This window comes from Aptenodytes forsteri, unplaced genomic scaffold, assembly GCF_000699145.1.
Source record: "Aptenodytes forsteri isolate BGI_AS27 unplaced genomic scaffold, ASM69914v1 Scaffold213, whole genome shotgun sequence".
Classification (NCBI taxonomy): domain Eukaryota; kingdom Metazoa; phylum Chordata; class Aves; order Sphenisciformes; family Spheniscidae; genus Aptenodytes; species Aptenodytes forsteri.
In genome coordinates this window covers 970,233-990,545 of record NW_008795522.1, presented here as the reverse complement: position 1 = coordinate 990,545, position 20,313 = coordinate 970,233, and the positions used below count along the sequence as shown (strand labels likewise).

At 41.2% G+C, this 20,313-nt stretch overlaps 1 protein-coding gene across 2 annotated transcripts in view; it reads left to right on the top strand.

Annotated features, from left to right (window-relative positions):
- The first annotated feature begins 136 nt into the window (after nt 1–136).
- The window catches only part of LZTR1 (leucine zipper like transcription regulator 1), a 40,892-nt gene continuing 20,715 nt past the window's right edge, over nt 137–20,313 (top strand). Inside the window, exons 1-8 of one of the 2 annotated variants that reach the window (XM_019472755.1) lie at nt 137–190; nt 977–1,056; nt 1,437–1,545; nt 3,203–3,286; nt 4,802–4,859; nt 5,444–5,583; nt 6,570–6,771; nt 16,699–16,851. In XM_019472755.1, the coding sequence (XP_019328300.1) occupies nt 141–190; nt 977–1,056; nt 1,437–1,545; nt 3,203–3,286; nt 4,802–4,859; nt 5,444–5,583; nt 6,570–6,771; nt 16,699–16,851 (876 nt within the window). In that variant the 5' untranslated portion in view covers nt 137–140. The remainder of the gene's footprint in view (nt 191–976; nt 1,057–1,436; nt 1,546–3,202; nt 3,287–4,801; nt 4,860–5,443; nt 5,584–6,569; nt 6,772–16,698; nt 16,852–20,313) is intronic. The other variant, XM_019472756.1, reaches the window with a different exon arrangement.

Here is a 20,313-nt window from a genome sequence, read left to right as displayed (position 1 = left end):
GGGAACGGGGGGAGCGAGCGAGCGCCGAGGGGAGCAGGCCCGGGCCTGAGGCGGGTCGGGCCTGTGGGGAGCGGGGCTGCCCCTCGCAGGTTCCGCGGCCCGGCTCAGCCGCCTCTCTCGTTCCTCCCTGCAGGAAGACGATGCTGAACGACCTGCTGCGCTTCGACGTGAAGGACTGCTCGTGGTGCAGGTGGGCTGCGCTGGGCTCTCCTGGCTCGGCCCCGCCCTGCCTGCAGGGCTGGGAGATGCCTCGCCTTCCCTCAGCACCCCGGTCCCGGGTGTAAAAGTTGGGGGCTCTACCGGAGTATCAGGTTTAGTGGTTTAGTGGGCATGGTGGTGTTGGGTTGACAGTTGGACTCGATGATCTTAGAGGTCTTTTCCAACCTTAATGATTCTATGATTCTGTGATCCAAGGGGAAGCATCACCCCTGAACCAAGTGCTGTCATAGCAGACGTCTGCAAGCCTGGTGTGTGGCTGAGCTGTCAGGGAGGTTATCGAGTTATCGAGTGTGCCCGCACAGCTCCTGCCAGCGAGGGGATGCTGGACAGCACAGTGATGGACGGAGAGCCATGGGTTGCCACTGTTCGTACGCCCTGTGAGAGTGCTGAAAGGATGCGCGGGCAGAGGGACTGGGCTGCTGCAGCCCCTCAGGGCAGGAGAGGTGCCAAGGGGGGCTCACGCGTGTCTGCTTTGCTCCTTTGCTCTGGACCACGCAGTCTGTGTTGTCTTACCTGTGCCTCACTTGCTATCTCTGCCAAACAGATTTCAGCAGCATCGTGTTTGTAACCGTTTATGCTTATAGTGCAAAGTCTGTCATAAAATCTTAGACAGTATAATTAAGAAACCAAAACTAGTGAAAACAGGAACAGTAGAGTAACTTTTAACAATTGTTTCTTTTTTGAATCTGCACAATGGCTTTGAGTGCCTGAAGCATGACAAGGGTGTTTGATTGCTGCTGTTCTAAATGTTGTGCAGGGCTTTTACCACGGGGACCCCGCCAGCACCGCGGTATCACCACTCAGCTGTGGTCTATGGGAGCAGCATGTTTGTGTTTGGTAAGACAGCGGCAGATTACAGTTGTGCGTGCTTGGAATGATAAAAGTGCTGGTATTGTTTTGAAAAAAAAAGATATTTTTAGGAAGCGTCAAAAGATCTTATTCAGTAGCAAATCCAGTATTTTTCATGGCTGACTGTGATTTCAACTTTAGGTTGGAAATACTTTTGCTGTTTTCTCTAAAGCAAAGAAGGCTTGAAACTCATTACCATAGTGTTTCTTTAGGGGTAGGAGTGGAGGAGAAGTCTCCCACCTGTAGCAGTCCATTAGCCAAATACCTTCCCTTTGCGTGATCTAAACTAAGTTTTCTTCTAATACAATGACTAGAAGCGTGTATGTGCTATTACTGCGTTTGAGTCTAATGGAATTGTTGTTGCCCAGGTGGCTATACTGGAGACATTTATTCCAATTCCAACCTGAAGAATAAAAATGATCTCTTTGAATATAAGTTTGCAACTGGACAGTGGACAGAGTGGAAGACTGAAGGAAGGTAAGGAGCTGGCATCGTTACCCCACTCTTCAAGGGGACTTGAGCGTAACTCAGCAAACACTTAAAATGGCACAGTTAGAATTGGTTACAAGGCTAATATTAAGGCTGCAGGACGATTTCTGCTCTACTTTCTTGATAAAAGTTTTCTGAGAACTATCTTTTGTTCTGAAGGAATTTTTTTGCAAGGCCTCCATTCCAGAGTGTACTATATTGGAAATTTGACCAAAATCCATTCTTCACGTTTCATTTCTGTGACAGAAGGGATGGGAGCAAAGGAAATTTTTTCTTTTGAATTGTTTCTTTTTCAAGGACAGCATGAAATTTGTTGATCCCTCATAGTTTCAGTTTAGTTTTATCAGAAGCCAATTTGTAGCTTATTTGTAGTTAAATCCACACATTCTTTTCTGAATAAAGTCTGACTTTCTTGGAGTGGTCTGAAATGCACACACTTGCTTGAAGCGCCTTAAGGTGACGTGTGTTCACACAAATAAATTCAGCAGCAGATGAATGGGTCGATGATACATGTTTGGATCTGTTGAACAACGGTTCCCGAGATTCAGCTTTCCAAGGCAAAATCAAAACCAGTTGAAACCAGTCCAAACCAGAACTTTACTTCTTAAAGTTGACTTTGTGCACATTTTGGGATGTTATCTGTGATGCTGATTTTTTCCCAGCTACTTAACGTTTAGCACACCTGTGCATGGGACAGACTGTGTCTTTATACGCAGTTCATTACATATTTGAAGTTTCTGAAATGCTGATTTTAGTGGGGGGAGGGAAGGGAACATTTATTGTTGTGACTTGTAGAAAGGGATGAGGAATGCACAGCCCATTCTTAAATTACTGTTGCTCACCTCTGATGAGCTTATGTTATGTTTTAGAACATAGACCGCATTAGTAATTTCTCTTTCTGGTTATTCTAGCAACTTCGGACATTTTGGAGAGTAATTCTTATTCATATTTTACGAACTCAAATGCCCTTGTCTTTCCCCACAATTACAAGTGTGCATACTGCACAAATAACCTCAAACGAGTTAACATTACATCTACTGGCCTTGTGGCATCACAGTTTTGCTCAGCCCTCCTTGGCTGATTTAGTGAAAACAACAAAGTTTGGGGAAGAGAAATAGAAATCGTAGGTTTGATCTTTTATCATGGGCACTGCATCTCAGGAACACCCCGCTAAACAATCCCAAATAAGCGTTGTGAGCTCTGTCCCAGGTCTCATTTATGTGTTCCACCTTCTTAGTGCATGAAAATATGCATGGGATTTTTATAGCACGAGTGGATTGCCACTTTGCTGTAATGATAGTGCTATTAATTGTCCCACTATTTAGCTACTTTCCATAAAATACTCTAAGAGTATTTGAAGCTGGGCAAGGAATTAATTGGGATTTTTTTTTCTTTTTTTTCTGTATGCATTGAGGTAATTTTTCTTTAATGACGGAAGCAGAGTGTAAAATTCTAAAATGTACCCCTCAGAGGCTTGCTTTGTGTTTTGAAGGTGTATGACAAAAGCAATTTCTTGGCTTGAAGCCATTTTGTGTAGGGGACTTTATTCTTCTTACACGTGCATTTTTGCTGTCATGCAGATCCTTCTTACAGTACCTCTGCAGGTGATATAAGATTTTTTTTTTCTTAATTTTCTCAATTGCAGATTGCCAGTTGCGAGGTCAGCTCATGGCGCAACAGTGTACAGTGATAAGCTGTGGATCTTTGCAGGATATGATGGCAATGCACGGTATGTGGTGGGATTGCTCTCTCCTTGGGTGCTTTTGTAAAATCCCAGACACTCACTTTTCACTTCTGTAGAGACATTTTTGTATACCAAGCGATTTAAACACCTAACTGCAGCTTTGCAAAACCCAGCCTGTTTTTGAGCATTACATTTTTGCAATTCACCAGTTCATGTTCAAATAAGTATGTGTTTAAAACTTAAAAATCTGGTGACTCAGAATGGCTATGGATGTATAATTTGACAGCCTTCTCAGCTGTAAAGATGCTAAATGATCTTTGAAATTTGGCAAATGAGCGTTTCTCAAAAGATACCCGCTGCAGGCCTTCTGATGTCGCTGAAGACTTAGAGAACAAAGCATGGATTTTCTCTGAAGTCATATGACAGAACTAAGAAAACAACATGTCAGCTTTTTCTCTGAAAATATGTGATACTCCTGGTGGGATGCTGCACTGAAATACCAAGATTATTTAGATTGAAGGGAGATGAGATTTTGGCTGGGGAAAGACTGGAACTGAGTGGTACTGAGACGTTAGGGAGAGTCTGGTGCCTTGTCCCACATGGCAGCTCTTCACGTCTATCAGGGAAGAATCAATTCTGAACACATAGTTTTTCTCTGTCTTGATGAACTTGAGAAGCATTGTATGCTGATGCACAATATTTGCATCGTGAGAGCATACAGAGATTGTCACAAACTAGGAGCTGCCTCAATGTGCTGGGCTGCTCCTCTTCTGAGGAGAATCTGCAGAAGAGTTATCAGCTCCTCAAAGTCTCCGGGAGAACTGCTGCTAATTGGAGAAACAGATGGGATCTTTATTTCTGGAGGAGGAATTGGAGAAAGATGCATGACTCTATGGAATTGCTCAGTTCCAGCTTAAGGAGTTCCCCAGGGACCTTGGGTAGCTGGAAGGAGGGATTGGGTGAGAGGAGCTGTCTAATTTATGTTAAATACGTCTAATCATGTTAAAAGATGTCTTTTTGTGGAACATGAGCCTCCAGGCAGATTTGAACAAAGGAAGCATCTGTGGATGTCTGTGAGTAACTTGTACTGGGAAAAGCATAGTCAGATACGTAGTAGTCAGTGATGTGTCAGGTTACCCGCTTTGTCCTCCTTTGTGTATTTGAGGTAGGATTCAGCCACATAAATAATTACTGTGGTCAGTCTCAGGGGTTAGCAGGGATGGGTAGAAGAAGGCAGGGTAGTAAGGGGTATTTCTGTAAATTCCTGAAGATTAAATAGCTCAAATCCATAAGCTCCAGGCAGAGTTGCTGTGTGTAACTGTTAACTGTAGTATACTTGAAACCAGAAAGATGCTAAAGCAAGCTTAGGTGGTGGTATAAAATTTAGGTGTAGGACAAAAAAGATTATTATAGTTTTTTCTGTTAGCGGAAGTAGGAGATTCTTCCTGTGCAGGAGAAGGAATGCTGATAAAATAGGTTCTCTGTCCTTTCAACTCTATAAGCTAAAAATTACCAAAAATAAACTGTTTCAAATCAAGCATTTTTTGTGTTATCACATAGGCTAAATGATATGTGGACAATTGGCCTGCAGGATAGAGAGCTAACATGCTGGGAAGAGGTAAGAAGCTTTAATTTGAACTAACACATAGAATTTTCTTTTTTGGTTTTCATACACAATTATTTAAAATTTCCTATGCTGGATTATACTCCTCTCTCTTCAGAATGTATTTGTCACACAGCTGAAAAGAAACAATTGAAATTTGATTTTGTTTGTGTGTTTGGAAAACCAAGCGTATATGAAAGTGATTTTTTGCTTGTGAATCTGTGAACCGGACCTAGACTGCCCGTGGTGGCTTTGCTATGTCCCCTATAAAAAGGGACTGCATTTCCCACTTTAACCACTGCCATGGACTGGGAGCTTCGCTGGCTGGCTACCAAGATCAGAGTCCTGATCCTTACAGTATCAGGGGCTTTAGAAATGCGGCCTCTCATCCTTTTTATCCATGGTAAAATTAGTCTGTGTAAGCACAGCATTAGGTGATTACCTGTAGCCAGATTTATAGGGAGTTGTTTGTCTGCACACGTTGCTGCCGTGTGGTCTGTCTGTCTGCTGATGTATTGCATGGTCCTGCAGCCCACTCAACACGTGTAGCTGTGTGCTACAATAATACATTTTAAATTTTAAACTTTGTTATCTTTCAGATTGAACAAAGTGGTGAAATTCCTCCTTCGTGCTGTAATTTTCCTGTGGCTGTTTGCAAAGACAAGATGTTTGTTTTCTCTGGCCAGAGTGGAGCAAAGATTACCAATAATCTCTTTCAGTTTGAATTCAAGGAAAAGATGTAAGTGTAGACAGTTAAGTCGCGCAAAATCCACAGTCATTGACTACTTCAGTTGCGAAATGCACATACTTAAGGGTATTGAGGAAGAATACTGCATCTCATGATGAGGAAGGGTAGATAAGATAAAATGTGGACTGTTTTAATAAGACTTTGTCATTTGCCATGTGCATCAGATTGGTCTTTTCCAGCAGACGAACAGAAAGTTTAGTAGATTCACTTCAAACAATAATCACGAATGTTAGTGTATTCAGAATGGGATGCCAACTATTACCTTCCTAAAAGTTGTTATATGAATACCTGATTAAAACCAGACAGAAGTCCTGTGAAATACCAGTTTGTAGTGAAATCACTGGGAAATGTAAAATGCATAGTATCTTTTAAAATCTTGAGTACTCGGTTTGAGACGTTTGGGGTGACTTGCTCAAAGTGTCAACCATTGCTCTGAGAATGTGGCCCCTCTGATGGGGGAAAAATGCCAAAAAGTGAGAATACAGATGCACTGGTCTGTTCTGACAACCTGGCCTGTCTGGTTACTGGCTGAAGTGGAACCACAACTGGAACAACAGCTAACAGCCTCCAAACCTTGGCTGAAATCATGCTATCATAGGGAATAAGCGATGCCTTATCAAAATGGGATACGGTATCAGAATGGTGCCCTTTACTTAGAAGGGTTAGCTGTTCAAGTGTGTGACAATAGATTACTGATTCCTTCCCAAGTTGTGGTCTTTGAGCTGCTGGGGTTTACGTAAATACATCTGGGTTATGGAACCGTGTTGCCTTTATCACATTTTCAGTTAGAAGTTTAGCAACATGGAGCTGACATAGGTCTCTTGAGAAATCTGCAGGATTAGTCATTGTGCTTATGTAGGTTCAATAACTACTGTAATAGAGCTCCTCTTCTTTATTCTGACAATCTGAGAGTTAGAAAACTTACTTTGCAGAAAAGAATTGTAAAAAACTATACTGTTTCATTTCTAATGTCTCAGTTGGACACGAATTCCTACCGAGCACTTACTTCGAGGCTCCCCTCCTCCTCCACAACGAAGATATGGCCACACAATGGTTGCATTTGACCGGCATCTCTACGTGTTTGGTGGTGCTGCAGATAACACGCTGCCCAATGAGCTCCACTGCTACGACGTGGACTCTCAGACCTGGGAAGTTATCCAGCCCAGCCCAGACAGTGAGGTAAAACGTTCAGCTCTTGTTTTTTCCTTTTACGCTCTGTCTTTTTTTGACCCGTTTTTGCTGTCAGGCTATGGACATGTTTTCCACAAAGACATTGACTTCTAGTTCAATGTAATAGCTCCTCCCCACCAAAGGTTAAGCAGCTGAAATATTGTGGGCAACAGTCTTTAAAAATAGTCAATGTTGACACATTTAAAACTTTGCTTAGTACTGTTTAAAGAAATACCATAAACCACTTGTAATTCAAGTTTTGAGTCAGTCATTATCTGACAAAGATTAGGAATGAATTCACTGAGTGGACCAGTGGTTGTGTGGTTGGCTGTGTGATGCTCTTGAAGCAGAATTCAAAACTACACAAGGTTTTCATTCACTGTAACAGTGCCTGTGTGCGTAAAATCTTACCGATGCTGTAATTATACAGAATAGCATTTCCCTTTTAGGTCAAGTGTAAAGTGTTTGCTTATAAAGGTATGACTGTAAAATAATAATAGAGATCATAGGGAGGCTCAGAAATGGCTTTTTTGAACATATTTGTGTTAATAAAATATATACATTAAAAACCGTAGGTTCTTTACATGAACATAAAAAGACAGTAGACCACCAAGGGCCAAGTAAACAACCCAAATGAGAAAATGTTAAAAAAAAAAAGATGGCGAACATGTTAATATGTTTCTTTTGGGCTACTCATTACAATGCAGTGATTGTGTGATAAAATGTCAATTTTTTTCCATAGCGCACTGATAGATATCCTCTCTGGGATAACCTGGTATTTCAAGTTGAAGTGCTGAGGGTTTGCGTGATTTCAGTACACATTTCAATTCACATTTCAGTAAATGTGGTTTCAGTGGCCCCTGATCATTTCATTCCCAGAATGCACAAAAAAAGTAGGTTTCTTGAAGCCTGTACTAATATGTGTATTTCCTGGATTTAGAATGGTTATGTTGACTGTATTTGTTAATTTATGTTAGAATACTTCAGCTGATTTAATAGTAGGTTCAGAGTGTGTTAGCTGATCTGTGGGGAAGAAATACTTGATGTTTTTGTGCTGTATAGAGAACTGCAGAGATTAAGGTTATAACTTAAAGAGATGAATATTACGTGAATTAGGATCAAATGCAGATTTACTAATTTTGCCAGAATTGGAATGACAGAGGTGCTCACATCCTTGACTGTTGCACTGTATTTTAGTTCGTTTGCAAAGACACACAACTTGGCATTTGATGAATAGGAAAATACCATTTACACACTGCTCTTAAATTAACAATGCATCTGGGCCTCATTTTGAAAAATTCTTTGACCGAAGTAGTTCATGGTAGCCTATTTTATGCTTTACAAAGCTGATTTATTTTCACATGAAATTAATAAAACTGCATCTCCAACTTTTTAAAGATACGGATGCCTTCAGGAACGTAGATCCCGTTCTGTTCCTATCAACGTTATCATTTGACACTTAAGGCTTCCTCCATCAGTGGTTCTTCGTGATACGATTGCTTATCGCTTTCAGGAGCAAAAGTGCTCCTGACAGTGTTGTAAAACAGCATTATTACCTGACTTACCCCCTGCTGAATTTCACTTCATATTTCAGAGCTCTCTTCTTGGGCTGTCTGTAATCCCAGGCAGGTGTCTGTCTGTTAGTTGCATGTGTTGTATTTTGAAGTTTCTTCCACAGTTATGGCACCTAGAGACTACTTTCGTAGAAATGGGAAGTGAGGTTGAAGCACTGTTGAAACGTGATGATAGTAAATTTTCTTTAAAGACTGATTAACTGCAAGAGACTTTAGGCGTTTTAAGTAAGTTTTAAATGATTTTGTGTGTTCTGGAGTGGTAAGTAGATAATTTCTCAGAATTGTTTTCCTGAAGTTTCTGTGAGCTTTTGGCAAAGACTTTTAACAGTGGCAGTGACTCTCTAACACCATAATATTCCAGGACACTCTGAACTTGAAATTTCCTTTCTTATCCATATCTGTGAACAAAATTATTCACATTAAGTTGAAACAAAGTAGAAGACAACGAGTGCAGTGCTATCTCAGCACTTGAAGAATTCTGCTTGTGTGTGAAGTGATGGTGACCTCTGTTACCGTGCAGCAGAATAATCTGTCTTGGCTTTTGATAGTTGTTGGTTTTGGTTTTTTTTCTTTTTCTAATGGTTGGATTGTATAGCATATGTTGTTCTTGTATTTTTCTATGTTATATGATCTTAGAAATGCTGCATTACAGCTTTGCTTAACAGCACTATAGCTAGGTTGACCTTCATACCTACCATCATGTGATGCATTTCCTTAATTTTTTCTTCTTTTGGACATTTAGCATTGAGTGGGCAAAGCCTCCAGAGTCCAAACTAAGAAGGCTTGGTGCTGATTTAGCGATTAATCCAGTAGTGATTTTTACAGTGCTTTGCAAAAGAGATTTCTTATACTCATGCTGAAGGAGAGTGACTGCTGCCATTCCAGTCTTTCTCGTTCTCTGAACTAAGACTAAGCCAGCCCTGAGAAGCTTTTCAGAGTGATGCAGGTAGTGATTTGGACTTTTCAGACCTACGCATGCCAGTAATAGACATAGACTGTCAGGTGGAAATGGTATTTGCCCCTGTTATGGGCAACGTGGAAGGTGACAAGTCACATGAGACTGAGGAATCTCGAGGCTTTTACCCAGAGAAGGTGGCACAATTTGAGCATTAATAACAGTGGTGCAGGGCAAGTTCCAGGAAGGTCCTAGAAGCCGTTATTGAGGACAAGCAGCAATCAAGTATCAGGCGCTGTAGGTGCACAGAGGCAGTCTAGCGTTTTCAGTATTTTGGGTAAACAGGTAGAGGAAAAACTGGAAACAAGTCTGGCAATGGACCTGTTCTAGTTCTCTACTCAGGCCTCTCAAAATTGTTGACAGTGCCTCGCTGTGGCATGGACGATGGGACAATGGCCTAACAAGTAGAAGAGGGGAAACTAAAGTGGAACAGGTCAGTACTTCAAAAATAAACCAGGAACTCCTATTTTATGCTTTTAGGATGTCTCCAAAATGAAAATCAAGACATGCTTTCTGAACTGCACAATTGCAATCCACAGCTCCTCACACCTTTGTCTTGATGCTGTAATATATGTACATATATATTTTACAGAGCACACAGAGCTGTTCTCCATCTTTACTGTTAGATGATCTTCACAGTTGGGGGTTCTACTTTTCTAAGGCAGCCAGAGGAATATCATGTCTGAGTCCATGCCTGCCTGCATAACACTGCCAAAGCTTCCTGAGGTGCTTGGTTTCCTCTATACAGGGCTATTGGAGGATTTTAAAATAATTTAAATGTATTTTCCTATTTCTTTATAGGCCTTGAGTTTTCCTGTTGAACTCAAAATATCCTTGGCTTTCTGAAGAAGGTTGGAACAGCATAAAAAATCAGCAGGCAATAATAGGGAAAATGCCCCATCTTGCACAGTTGCTTGCCAGCAGACAGACAGACAGACACACGCATGCACGCAGCAGTCGTGATTTGTGCTGCAGCAGAGGAGTGTATTGCAGGGAATGGCGGAGGAGCTCGAGGTCTGGGAGGGGTGCCCACCCATTTGTGGGCACAGTCACGCAGAATCAAAAGTGATGTCTGGAAACAGTCACGGCCTCATAGAGGACAAGGTGGTGTAGGAAGAGGAAGAAAATTCTTCCTTGCAATGCTTAAGGAAGGTCAGTGTGTGGGATAGTCACAGTGTGGATCGCTCCCCTGTTACCAGGCGAATGACCATCAGCTCCCCAGTGACTGCAGGTACTAGCGAGCAATCTGTCTTTCCTGAAGTTACAAGAGAAACCTTTAAAACATGGCCTGTGAAGCATTTTAGTCTCACAATTAGGCCTTTCAAAGCCAAGAGCAATAAAAATTTCTGACTTTCAAAGCTCTTGATTTTTCTTTTAATAAGCAAAAACGGAGGTTAATGTGTTGGTAACCTTCTCTGGCTTTGAGGCACAGTTCTGGATTTCTTCAGATGGATTACAGTGATGTGGTTTGTGGGAAGCTAAGAAGGATTAAAAGGACTTACTCATCCTCCTGTGGATGAGTCTGCCACGGTCTGTGCAGAGATCAGTTACACCCGTTGAGGTATCTTGAGGCAAAAGAAATGTTATTATGTGAACAAACCCCTGAATTCCTGCAGTGAGGCCCCTAACAAGATCTGCCTTCAGATGTGGTGAGTGTAGTTGTTGGGGTATCATGTTCTGCTAGGAGAGATAAAATTTAGCATTTCACAGTCCAAAGAGAAGACTGATACTCCTTATGTCTATAAATAATATGTTCAGACTTGCATCCTTTTTAGAAAATATTTTTTAAAAATTTAGGATCTTCATACCAGTGACCTTTTCGAGTTTGTGCTCAGTAAGCTGGAGAGAGACATCTTGAAAATGTTAGTATTTATAAAAACCTGGTTATCAGGGTAACTGTAGTTAAGATTGTTGCACAGCTCGATTTCTGTTTGTCAAGGCTACATTCGTATCCTTTCTGAGGGATGTTTGTTACATGCTTTGACAGAATTTTCCCAGAGAAAGCAAAATGCACGCATATGTGGATGATAGGCAGAAGGAACCTATTTCGGTAGCTCACTTACCCATAAGAAATTAGAACAATACAGTATTAACATGACTCATATTAAATGGATATAAAGTTGGATAACTGAAAGATAAGAAATATGGTTTTGAATGAGGAGTAGTTACTCTGCTTAGATCCTTTAGAGACTGGTTATTGTTGTTGCATTGCTATAAACTTTTGTCAACAGCCTTGAAAGAAAACAGAAAATCACAGCTTTCCCCTAATAGTTACTAATTGTCCAGAGTTTTGCCAATTAATGATTAAAATAACAGTCCACTCAGAGTGGTTTGGATTTCTTCTTAAGGTGGGCACAAACAATATGTATTTCAGTATGTATGTAAAGAAATACATCTAAGAACAGGGTCTGTGGTCTATGTTAATAGTTTCCCTTACAGTATCCCTGGAAACAATGACTTAAAAACTTCAGTCATTGTGGGTAGCTGAGGCAAGCTCCCTGTAATGTAAAATGGCTGGAAGTGCTGATGATATTCTTGGCTCCAGAAGCTGACATAGGGCAGTATTATTTAGTAATATAAATACATTACCCCTGGGTTTATTAGATAGATCTTCCAGTATAATATCTCACCATCTTGTGCTCACAAATCAAGGAGGTTATTCAGAGAAGAAATCTGAAAATGATTAAAGATTGGGAAACACAGTGACCAGCTGTGAAGCATAGTCTCTTTTAGGGAAGGTTCATGAAATTAATTCTTTACTGGCCTACCTGGGGAACAGAGGCTTTTTAATCTGTTGGTAAAAGATAAAGCAAGATCCACTGGCTTAAAGTTGAAACTAGAAATAATCAGACTAAAAAAGAAAAGGAAATAGAAGTTTACAAATTGTAAAGAATGAGGGTAGTGATTCATTGGAAAGTTTTATCAGAGCTTTTTGGTAGTTTATTCACTACTTCTAAACCAGAATTTGGTATTTTCTAAGAAGAAAGTTTTCCTAAAAGAAAGGTTCCATTTCAGTACTACTTCAAGGAAGTCTTGTAGGTTGTTTTATGCAGGAAGTCAGATTAAGATCCCAAAAGTACTATTATGGTAATTTGATTTTTGAATACACACCATGGTGCCAAAAAGAAGCAAATGGTTGGTCGCTTGATTTTTGTCATCTGTTGTTAGATTTCAGTATGTGATCGTTTGAGACACGTTCATTGGATTTGGCAATACTTGCTCTTTAAACTGTGCCTAATCCTCTCTGATGAATTATACATTACTTTTTAAATTTAAAATTACTTTTAAATTGCAACTGATATATTAAAATTGTTTTCAAGGAAAGAGAGTTTACAATTAATACAGTAATCTGTAAATAAGTTACAGATTGTCTTATATTCTGACTTTTGCAGTGATAACAGCATGTGTTTGAATGTCACTGTTAAAGAATTAACCTCCCTGTTTCCATGCTGTATTCTCCAGTGAATGTCAAATGGAAAAAAATCTCATCTTCAGTGTAGAGCGGAATATCAAATGATGTCCACTGTCCCATCCCCTATTACTTACCACAACCAGAGCTGCAAAATCTGTAGAAGAGCTGATATCACAACAAGCTTACTCATATTTATGACTTTGCTTTTGTATCTAGTGATTTATCCTGTGTTGTAGGTTTTTCATCATGGTCTTCAACTTTCTATCCTCTACCACAATCCATGACAATCCCTCTTCTGTATTAACCGCTTCATATGAGGAAGTGGTACTTAACTGAGGTGATCCTCTGCTTTACACCATTGTTAAGCTATAATAAATGAATTTATGTTGGCAATGCAGCTACGATGATCTCAACAAATACATTGCAGATAAAATGTTTTCGACTTGCTAACAGTAGTGCGGCGTTGAAGATTTCATGAGAAGTCTTGAGAAGTCTCTACCACGGGAAGTCTTTAAGAACAGGCTAGATAAACCTCTCTCGGGAATGAAATAGATACTGTTGACGTTGCGTGGGGCAGAGGAATGGAAATAGCCTTTAATGAGGTCCCTTCCAGGTATCTGTGATAGGTTTTTAATTCCCTCTCTTCTTCTGTGGTACAGTCAGGAAAATAAGAGGGGAAAAGGAAAGGCTAAATTTCCATCTTAGACATAAATTAAATTTCCATCATAGCTGGACTTCCAGACCTGGAGTATGTTAAAGAATAGGAGGAAGTCTTTTGAGTTGCAAAAGCAGGTAGGTTGGAAAGGACCTCTAGAGGTCTTGAGTCTAATAAAATGTTTTCGACTTGCTAACAGTAGTGCGGCGTTGAAGATTTCATGAGAAGTCTTGAGAAGTCTCTACCACGGGAAGTCTTTAAGAACAGGCTAGATAAACCTCTCTCGGGAATGAAATAGATACTGTTGACGTTGCGTGGGGCAGAGGAATGGAAATAGCCTTTAATGAGGTCCCTTCCAGGTATCTGTGATAGGTTTTTAATTCCCTCTCTTCTTCTGTGGTACAGTCAGGAAAATAAGAGGGGAAAAGGAAAGGCTAAATTTCCATCTTAGACATAAATTAAATTTCCATCATAGCAGAAGCTAAGCTGGACTTCCAGACCTGGAGTATGTTAAAGAATAGGAGGAAGTCTTTTGAGTTGCAAAAGCAGGTAGGTTGGAAAGGACCTCTAGAGGTCTTGAGTCTAACCTTGGGCTCAAAGGAGGTCTGGTTAGGGCGGGTTGCTCAAGGTCTTGTCCAGTCCATTTCTGTATATCTCTAAGGATAGAGATCCAACAGCCTCTCCTGGCTCCTCTTCCAGTGTTTGTCCACTATCATGGTAAAGCATATCTTCCCTTCATACCGAATCAGAATTTCCCGTGCTCTAACTTGTGTCTGTTGCCTCCTGTCTTTCACCTCTCAGAAGAGTGCCTCTGTCTTCTCTGCACTCCTCCTGTAGGTAGTTGCAGACAGTAAGATATCTCCTTTGCCTTTTCTTCTCTCATGCATCATGTGCTCCAGGCCCTGATCATCTTGGTAGCCCTCCACTGGAATTGTTGCAGTAGGTCAATGCCTTTCTTGTACTGGGGAGCCCAAAATTGGGTAGAGTACTTCAGATGTGATCTTACAAGTGCTGAATAGAGGAGGAAAAATCCCTTCCCTCAACCTGCTGGCTACACACTTGCTGATACAGCTGAGGATGCTGTTGGCCTTACTGTGGAATAACTACTGACTCCTGTTCAGCTTTGTTGTCCACCAGGACTTCCCAGGTTTTTATCTTAAGAGCTGCTTTCTAGACAGCCAGTCCCCAGCCTGTATCATTGCAAGGACCTACTCTGTCCCGGGGGCAGGACTTTGCATTTGCCTTGGCTGTACTTCCTGAGGTGCCCATCAGGCCATTTTTCCAGCCTAGATAAGTCCTTTTGAATAGCAGCCTCCAGCATTTCAACCACTCCAGACAATTTGATATCAACCACAGACTTGCTGAGAACACGGTGCCCTCCTCTAATTTGTGAAGCCATTCAGCATTTTGTAGGAGACGATCAGGTTAGTCAGGAAAAATTTAACCTTGGTAAATCCATGCTGAGTGTTCCCAGTCACCTCCTTCATGTGCTGGAAGTAGCTTCCAGGAGGATTTGCTCCATAACCTTCTCAGGATGGAGGTGCGGTTGACTGGCCTGTGGTTAGCTGGATGCTGCTCCTTACAGGTGAAAGAAGCCTTTGCCCAAGCTGTGTTCCTAGGTTCATATCATGCCAGATTTTTAGAAGTAATAGGTGCTTCATGGATTATAAACAGCACTTTGTTTACTCTCAGGTACCTACAGCCATAAGCTAGGATAGATGAGTCTGTTGCCATAATCTGGAAAGAATCACTGTCTAAGGAAAGGCATAATAAAGCCTTTCAGTATTTGCTTTCTCCTTCTTTGTTCATTTGCACAGCCCTGTGTCTTGAAGTTCACTCTAAAATGAGTCCGTTCCAGTTTTGTCAGAAAAGCACACAGATTTTCTGCACCCAGCATGTGAAAACATTTTAAATCCTTAAACCTCCTTGAACCTAATGACTATCCAAAGCTCTGCCCATCTGTTTCAGAGTTTTATGCTGTTGCCTGGTATGATAGTGTAGTAGCATCTCTTGAGTATAAACAGCTACCAGCAGTGACATCTCATTTGGACCTGTTGGAGCTTATGGTTTTCTTCCAGTTTCACAGGAAAAATAGATTTTTTTTTTTTACCTTTTACTTTATGTTGGTTCACCCGGTTTGTTTGTTGATGGCTTTAGGTCTTTTTTCATTTTGCCTTAGAGTTTTTAGTGGTATTGGAGGATAGAGAGGCTCATCAATGTTCCTAGGTTGTGAAAGAGATCTGAGCGCATCTTCACTGACTTTGGAGTTCAGTGCAACTATCAGCTTCCTTCATACCTGCTCATTCATATATGAGGGTGAGGAGGGTTAAAATTTACAGAATTATAAATTTATTCTGTAAATATGAGAAGGCCTCTGAGGAGCTGAGAGAATGCGAAAGAGGAGCCTTGAAACAACTGCAGGGGATTTGATTTTAGCTATTTCCTAATATTGCACATAGTGTTGAAATTTCAGTCTGAAAAAGCACTGAAAACATGTTAGAAATGCTTTGAGAAATGAAGAAGAGGTAAAAGGTAAACACTGAAAACAACACAAGTAGTCACAACCTGCAATAATAGTATGGCTAATATGTTCTTCGCAGCCAAGAGAATCAATCTCACTACAAGAAAGTTACATTTTTGTAGCTGACCCAGATCTCTTGACAGAGGTGCAGAAGAGTTGTGTCTGGACCATGAATAGGGCCAGCTAAAGCCTGGCCCTCGAGGGGCGCATGGCGCTCTGGTAGAGCAGCAGCGGCTGTGTTAGCTCTGTGCATGTTGATGTTGCCTGTTGTCACGCCGTGGTGTAACCTATCAGCCATAGAAAAGGTTTTACTTCATCATCTTCCAAATGTGTTAGTCAGCTTTGACATAAAGTACAGGTTGTCTCTTTGTGGTGATCCATCTGCCCTGTTTTTTCGTCCAGGCAGAACGTGGGAAGTCTGTCTCAGACTGTGGGAATCGCTGACAGATATTGCCTCTTTGCCATCTTTGTTCATGATCTGCATTCTTCCTACTTGCAGGAAACAAAACCCTCAGCTTCTCATGAAGAACGATGGGAGGAAGAGGGCAGACAAAAAGCAATTAATGCTTAAGATTTTAATTGTGGTATACCTCTGTCATTGAAAAAAAAGTAAGAAAATTACATGACTAATTTAATTCAGTCACAGTGATGGGCCCCAAACAAGACCATGGTGCTTTCCTGGACTGATTCTGAATGTTTTGGATACATGGGCACGATCTTTTGGAGCTTCAGCCGCAGGGACGCTTCCGCTCCGTGTCCAGTCTCTCATGCCTCCCATCTATACTTTTACACACTATTGTTTTTAAATCTTGTAACCAGGTGTCCCATCCAGAAGTGGCTGAGAGAGTATCTGCCCCAGAAGAAGTTCCCTCCTTGCCCTCGGAAGAACGTGGTTTAAAAAAATCTCGGGATGTTTTTGGTTTAGATTTCGGCATAACAACAGTTAAACAACCACCCACAGCAGACTCAGAGGTAAATAAAGAAACACTTGGAAGTGAAAAAGACTTCAGAAATGCAAATTCAATTTATTCCAGGAGAGAGAGATAAATTCCAGCCTTGTATACACTTTTTCTCCTCCGCTCCTTTTTTCTCTCCTTGAAATTTATCTTGAGCCATTTCAGCTTAAACTGTAATCTGAGATCCATTTAAGCCTTGACTCTGCACATGTGAGTTCTAAATTGCATATAAAAAACTAGTATTGACCCCTGAGTGGAAACTATTCATTTGATTTAATTTTACTTTTACATTGATTCAACTTAATTTATTAAGGACTTCAAGTGAAGCTGAATGTATTCCTGGTGTTAAAATTTAAGTCAATGAGTTTATGTAGGGGTTTGCACAGGTTTAACTAAGTTTATTTTAAAGTATGTGGAATCAGCCCCAGAGATGATGCTCAGGGCTGTAATCTCAATCTCTATTTGAACAATTGCTAGGCGCTGTAGCACAGGGAGAAGCAACACTAATGCACAGCTTTGTAAGTCAAATCAGAACCCTGATGAGGATCACAGGACAAACTCTATTTGTGCTGTCTAGACAGGATACAGAGTGAGTTCTGAGCACAAGAAATGCAAAAAAAAAAAGACTTCTGAAATACTTGAATTTTGAAAATGATGGCTCGAATCGTGCCGGCATTGTGGAAAGGTATACTGAAAGGGAAGCAAAGGTGACTGATGAGATCTGCTTTTGAAAGCAAAGATTCCAGCTTGAAAAGAGCCTCAGATTGCAAATCTCATTAACCTTAAATAGGGAAAACGCTTCAACAGATGAAACAGGGCAGTGTATGTTGGAGAGGGGTGCCAGCCCAGATCATCAGAGGTGTCAGGATTGAATCTAAAATTCTTTTTGTCAGGCACTGCTAATAAAGTAAGGAGATCACGTTGATTGAGAGCTAAGTATAGGATCTAGAGCTGACAAATACATTCAGACTGGCAGTGCATCTTAGTCTGTGATTTTTAGTATTCTTGTATGCACTGGGAGTGAGAAGGACGATAGCCCTTTGAATTCGCACGTGACCATCTGGAGTTGCACCTGCAGAAGCCTTTACTGAAATTACAGTTATTGCAAATCAAAAGTATAGCTTTGCACAGATTATCTCACCTGCCAGACTCAAGTTATGTTTGCACAGTGCTGGTTTTAGGTAGCGGTTATTATTATACCAGGAGGACTTTACCCGTAGGTATACTGTTATGCCTTTATCGTTAAGCATACCTAACACAGGCCTGGCTCTACAGTGTAATGGCTCTGTTTATCACTATAATCCTGAGTGCAATTCTCACCTTGTTATCTGGAATATTTGCAACTAAGGTACATCAGGGAAGGGTTGCCATGAACTGAAGAGAAGTGAAGGCATGGGAGGAAGTGTCTGGTGTACAACAGGATTGGGAAAGCTCTTTGCTCTCCCCTTGTGAAAACAGCCATCTCGGCTACCTCTACACAAACACAAGTGGCTTAGGAGACAGGAGGAATTAGAAGGTCGTGCACAAGTTGCAGAGCTATGGCCCTGTTGGACATGGTGAGATAGCTCACACGACCAGAAAGACAGGCTGGGAAGGTGAGGAGAAGGGGTTGTGCTCCATGTGAAGGAGTGCCTGGAGCTTTCCCTTGGGATGAGTGGTGAGCCAGTTGGGAGCTAATGGGTAAGGATCAAAGGATAGACCAACATGGATGACACTGGAAAGATTTTAGCTTCAAGTGAAACAATAAGCAGCAGGAAGAGAGTGCTGACTTTTAGCAGTTTAGAACATGGCCAAGTCTAAATGGAGTTTCATGGGACTGCAAAGGGACAGTGGTCTTACTACTGGCAGGACTTTGGAACTTGGCAAGGTGAAACACTGGGAGAAAAGAGGGCGAGAGGACATCAGAAGAAAACTGTCCAAAGAAACCACTGACAGATTCATAGCATAACGTGTATGTTCATTACCTGATAGCTCTTAAGCAGAAATCTGCACTTCTCCATATCAGATTCAGAGCCCTAGCAGCCAGACTTAGAACGCAGAAAGTACCAGAATAACCTTAAAATCAGAAAAATTAATCTCAGAAAAATTAATACAATTTCTTTGAGCCTCTTTGCCAACTGTAAAATGAGGATGACCAACACATTCCTATGTCACAAGCAGGGTGTGGGACAGTTGGTTAGACTGTGCTTGTAAAAGACAGAAATTAGGATGTGTGTTATATTGCAAAACAAAGGCTTAGTTTCACATTCGCCCTATGGTGACTTTGTTCCTCTGAGTGCAGGAGTTCCTAACTGTAACCTTGGCTTATAGTGTTGCGAACAGGGAGTCACTCACAAGTGATAGACTTGTTGTCTAAGGCAGTTCTAATAAACTGCAACTAGTAATAATCCTTTACTTGTGCAGATGGATGGAGTACAAATATGCGGACCATCGGGAGAATTCATAGGAAAGCTGTAAGAGCAATCAGCAAGTATGACCCCATTGAAAAGTTGAAAGAGCTGGAGATGCCTAGTTTCTGGTGGGTAGGACAAGAGTTAATGTGATTAATGCTTAAACTGCAGCAAGGAAGATTCAGCCCAAGTACTAGGAATAGCTTGAACAGGAAGAAACATGGTGCACCATTTTCTACCTACACAATTATTTGTAGTAGAGTGTGTGTTGAAAATCAGGGTTTCTGTACTCTCTTTCAGTCTCTTACTGGGGAATGTGATCCAGTGGCTGCAACCCTGTAGTGCTTGATACTGGCCTTTCAGGTTTTAGACAGGTTTGCTCTATTATAGACTGTGGTTCTTGTCCCACCTTTGCATGAACTGACCTTCTTGGGGTTTTATCAAATCAGATTTCACTGTGTGCACTAGTACAAGGGATATTACTTCATATCTGTTCCATATAAACTGTACCTGGGTTGAGCGTATCCAGCAGCTGGATTTGGCATCTTGGGAGGTCTCCCAACAAAAAATTCAAGATAGGGCAGGGTTTGGCATCTGGCATTGGTGGATGAGGAACATGGAGCCCAGCATGTCTCTCTCTACCTGTTTATGCTCCTGAGCTCTATTAACCTTTTATTTTTTTTTGCCCTGAATATTTTCTTCTTGAGGACTGAGCTCCCTTGGTTTGCACTGGGCCAAATTTTTTCTCTGGCCAAAGCCTTGGTCCTGGGAGGGCAGAGTGTTGTTCTCCGTGAGGATGGCATCGGTCTCTCACCACTTGGCAGGATTGCTGTCACTGTGTGAGGGTTTGTGCTGGCTTGAATTCTGCTGTTCTGATTCAGCAAAACAAATACCCTGAAACCCTCAGCTGCACAATGTTTTGATGAACTGTATATGGCCTTTCTTTTTCTGGGCTATCCTTTCATATTTTACATTTCTTTACATGTATTTAAAAAGTATTGTTTGATTGCTGCTTAAGTTACTAGTAAGTGGCAAAGCTCTGTTTCCTTGACCGCTCCGGTACCAACCATTACAAATGAAAAATCATC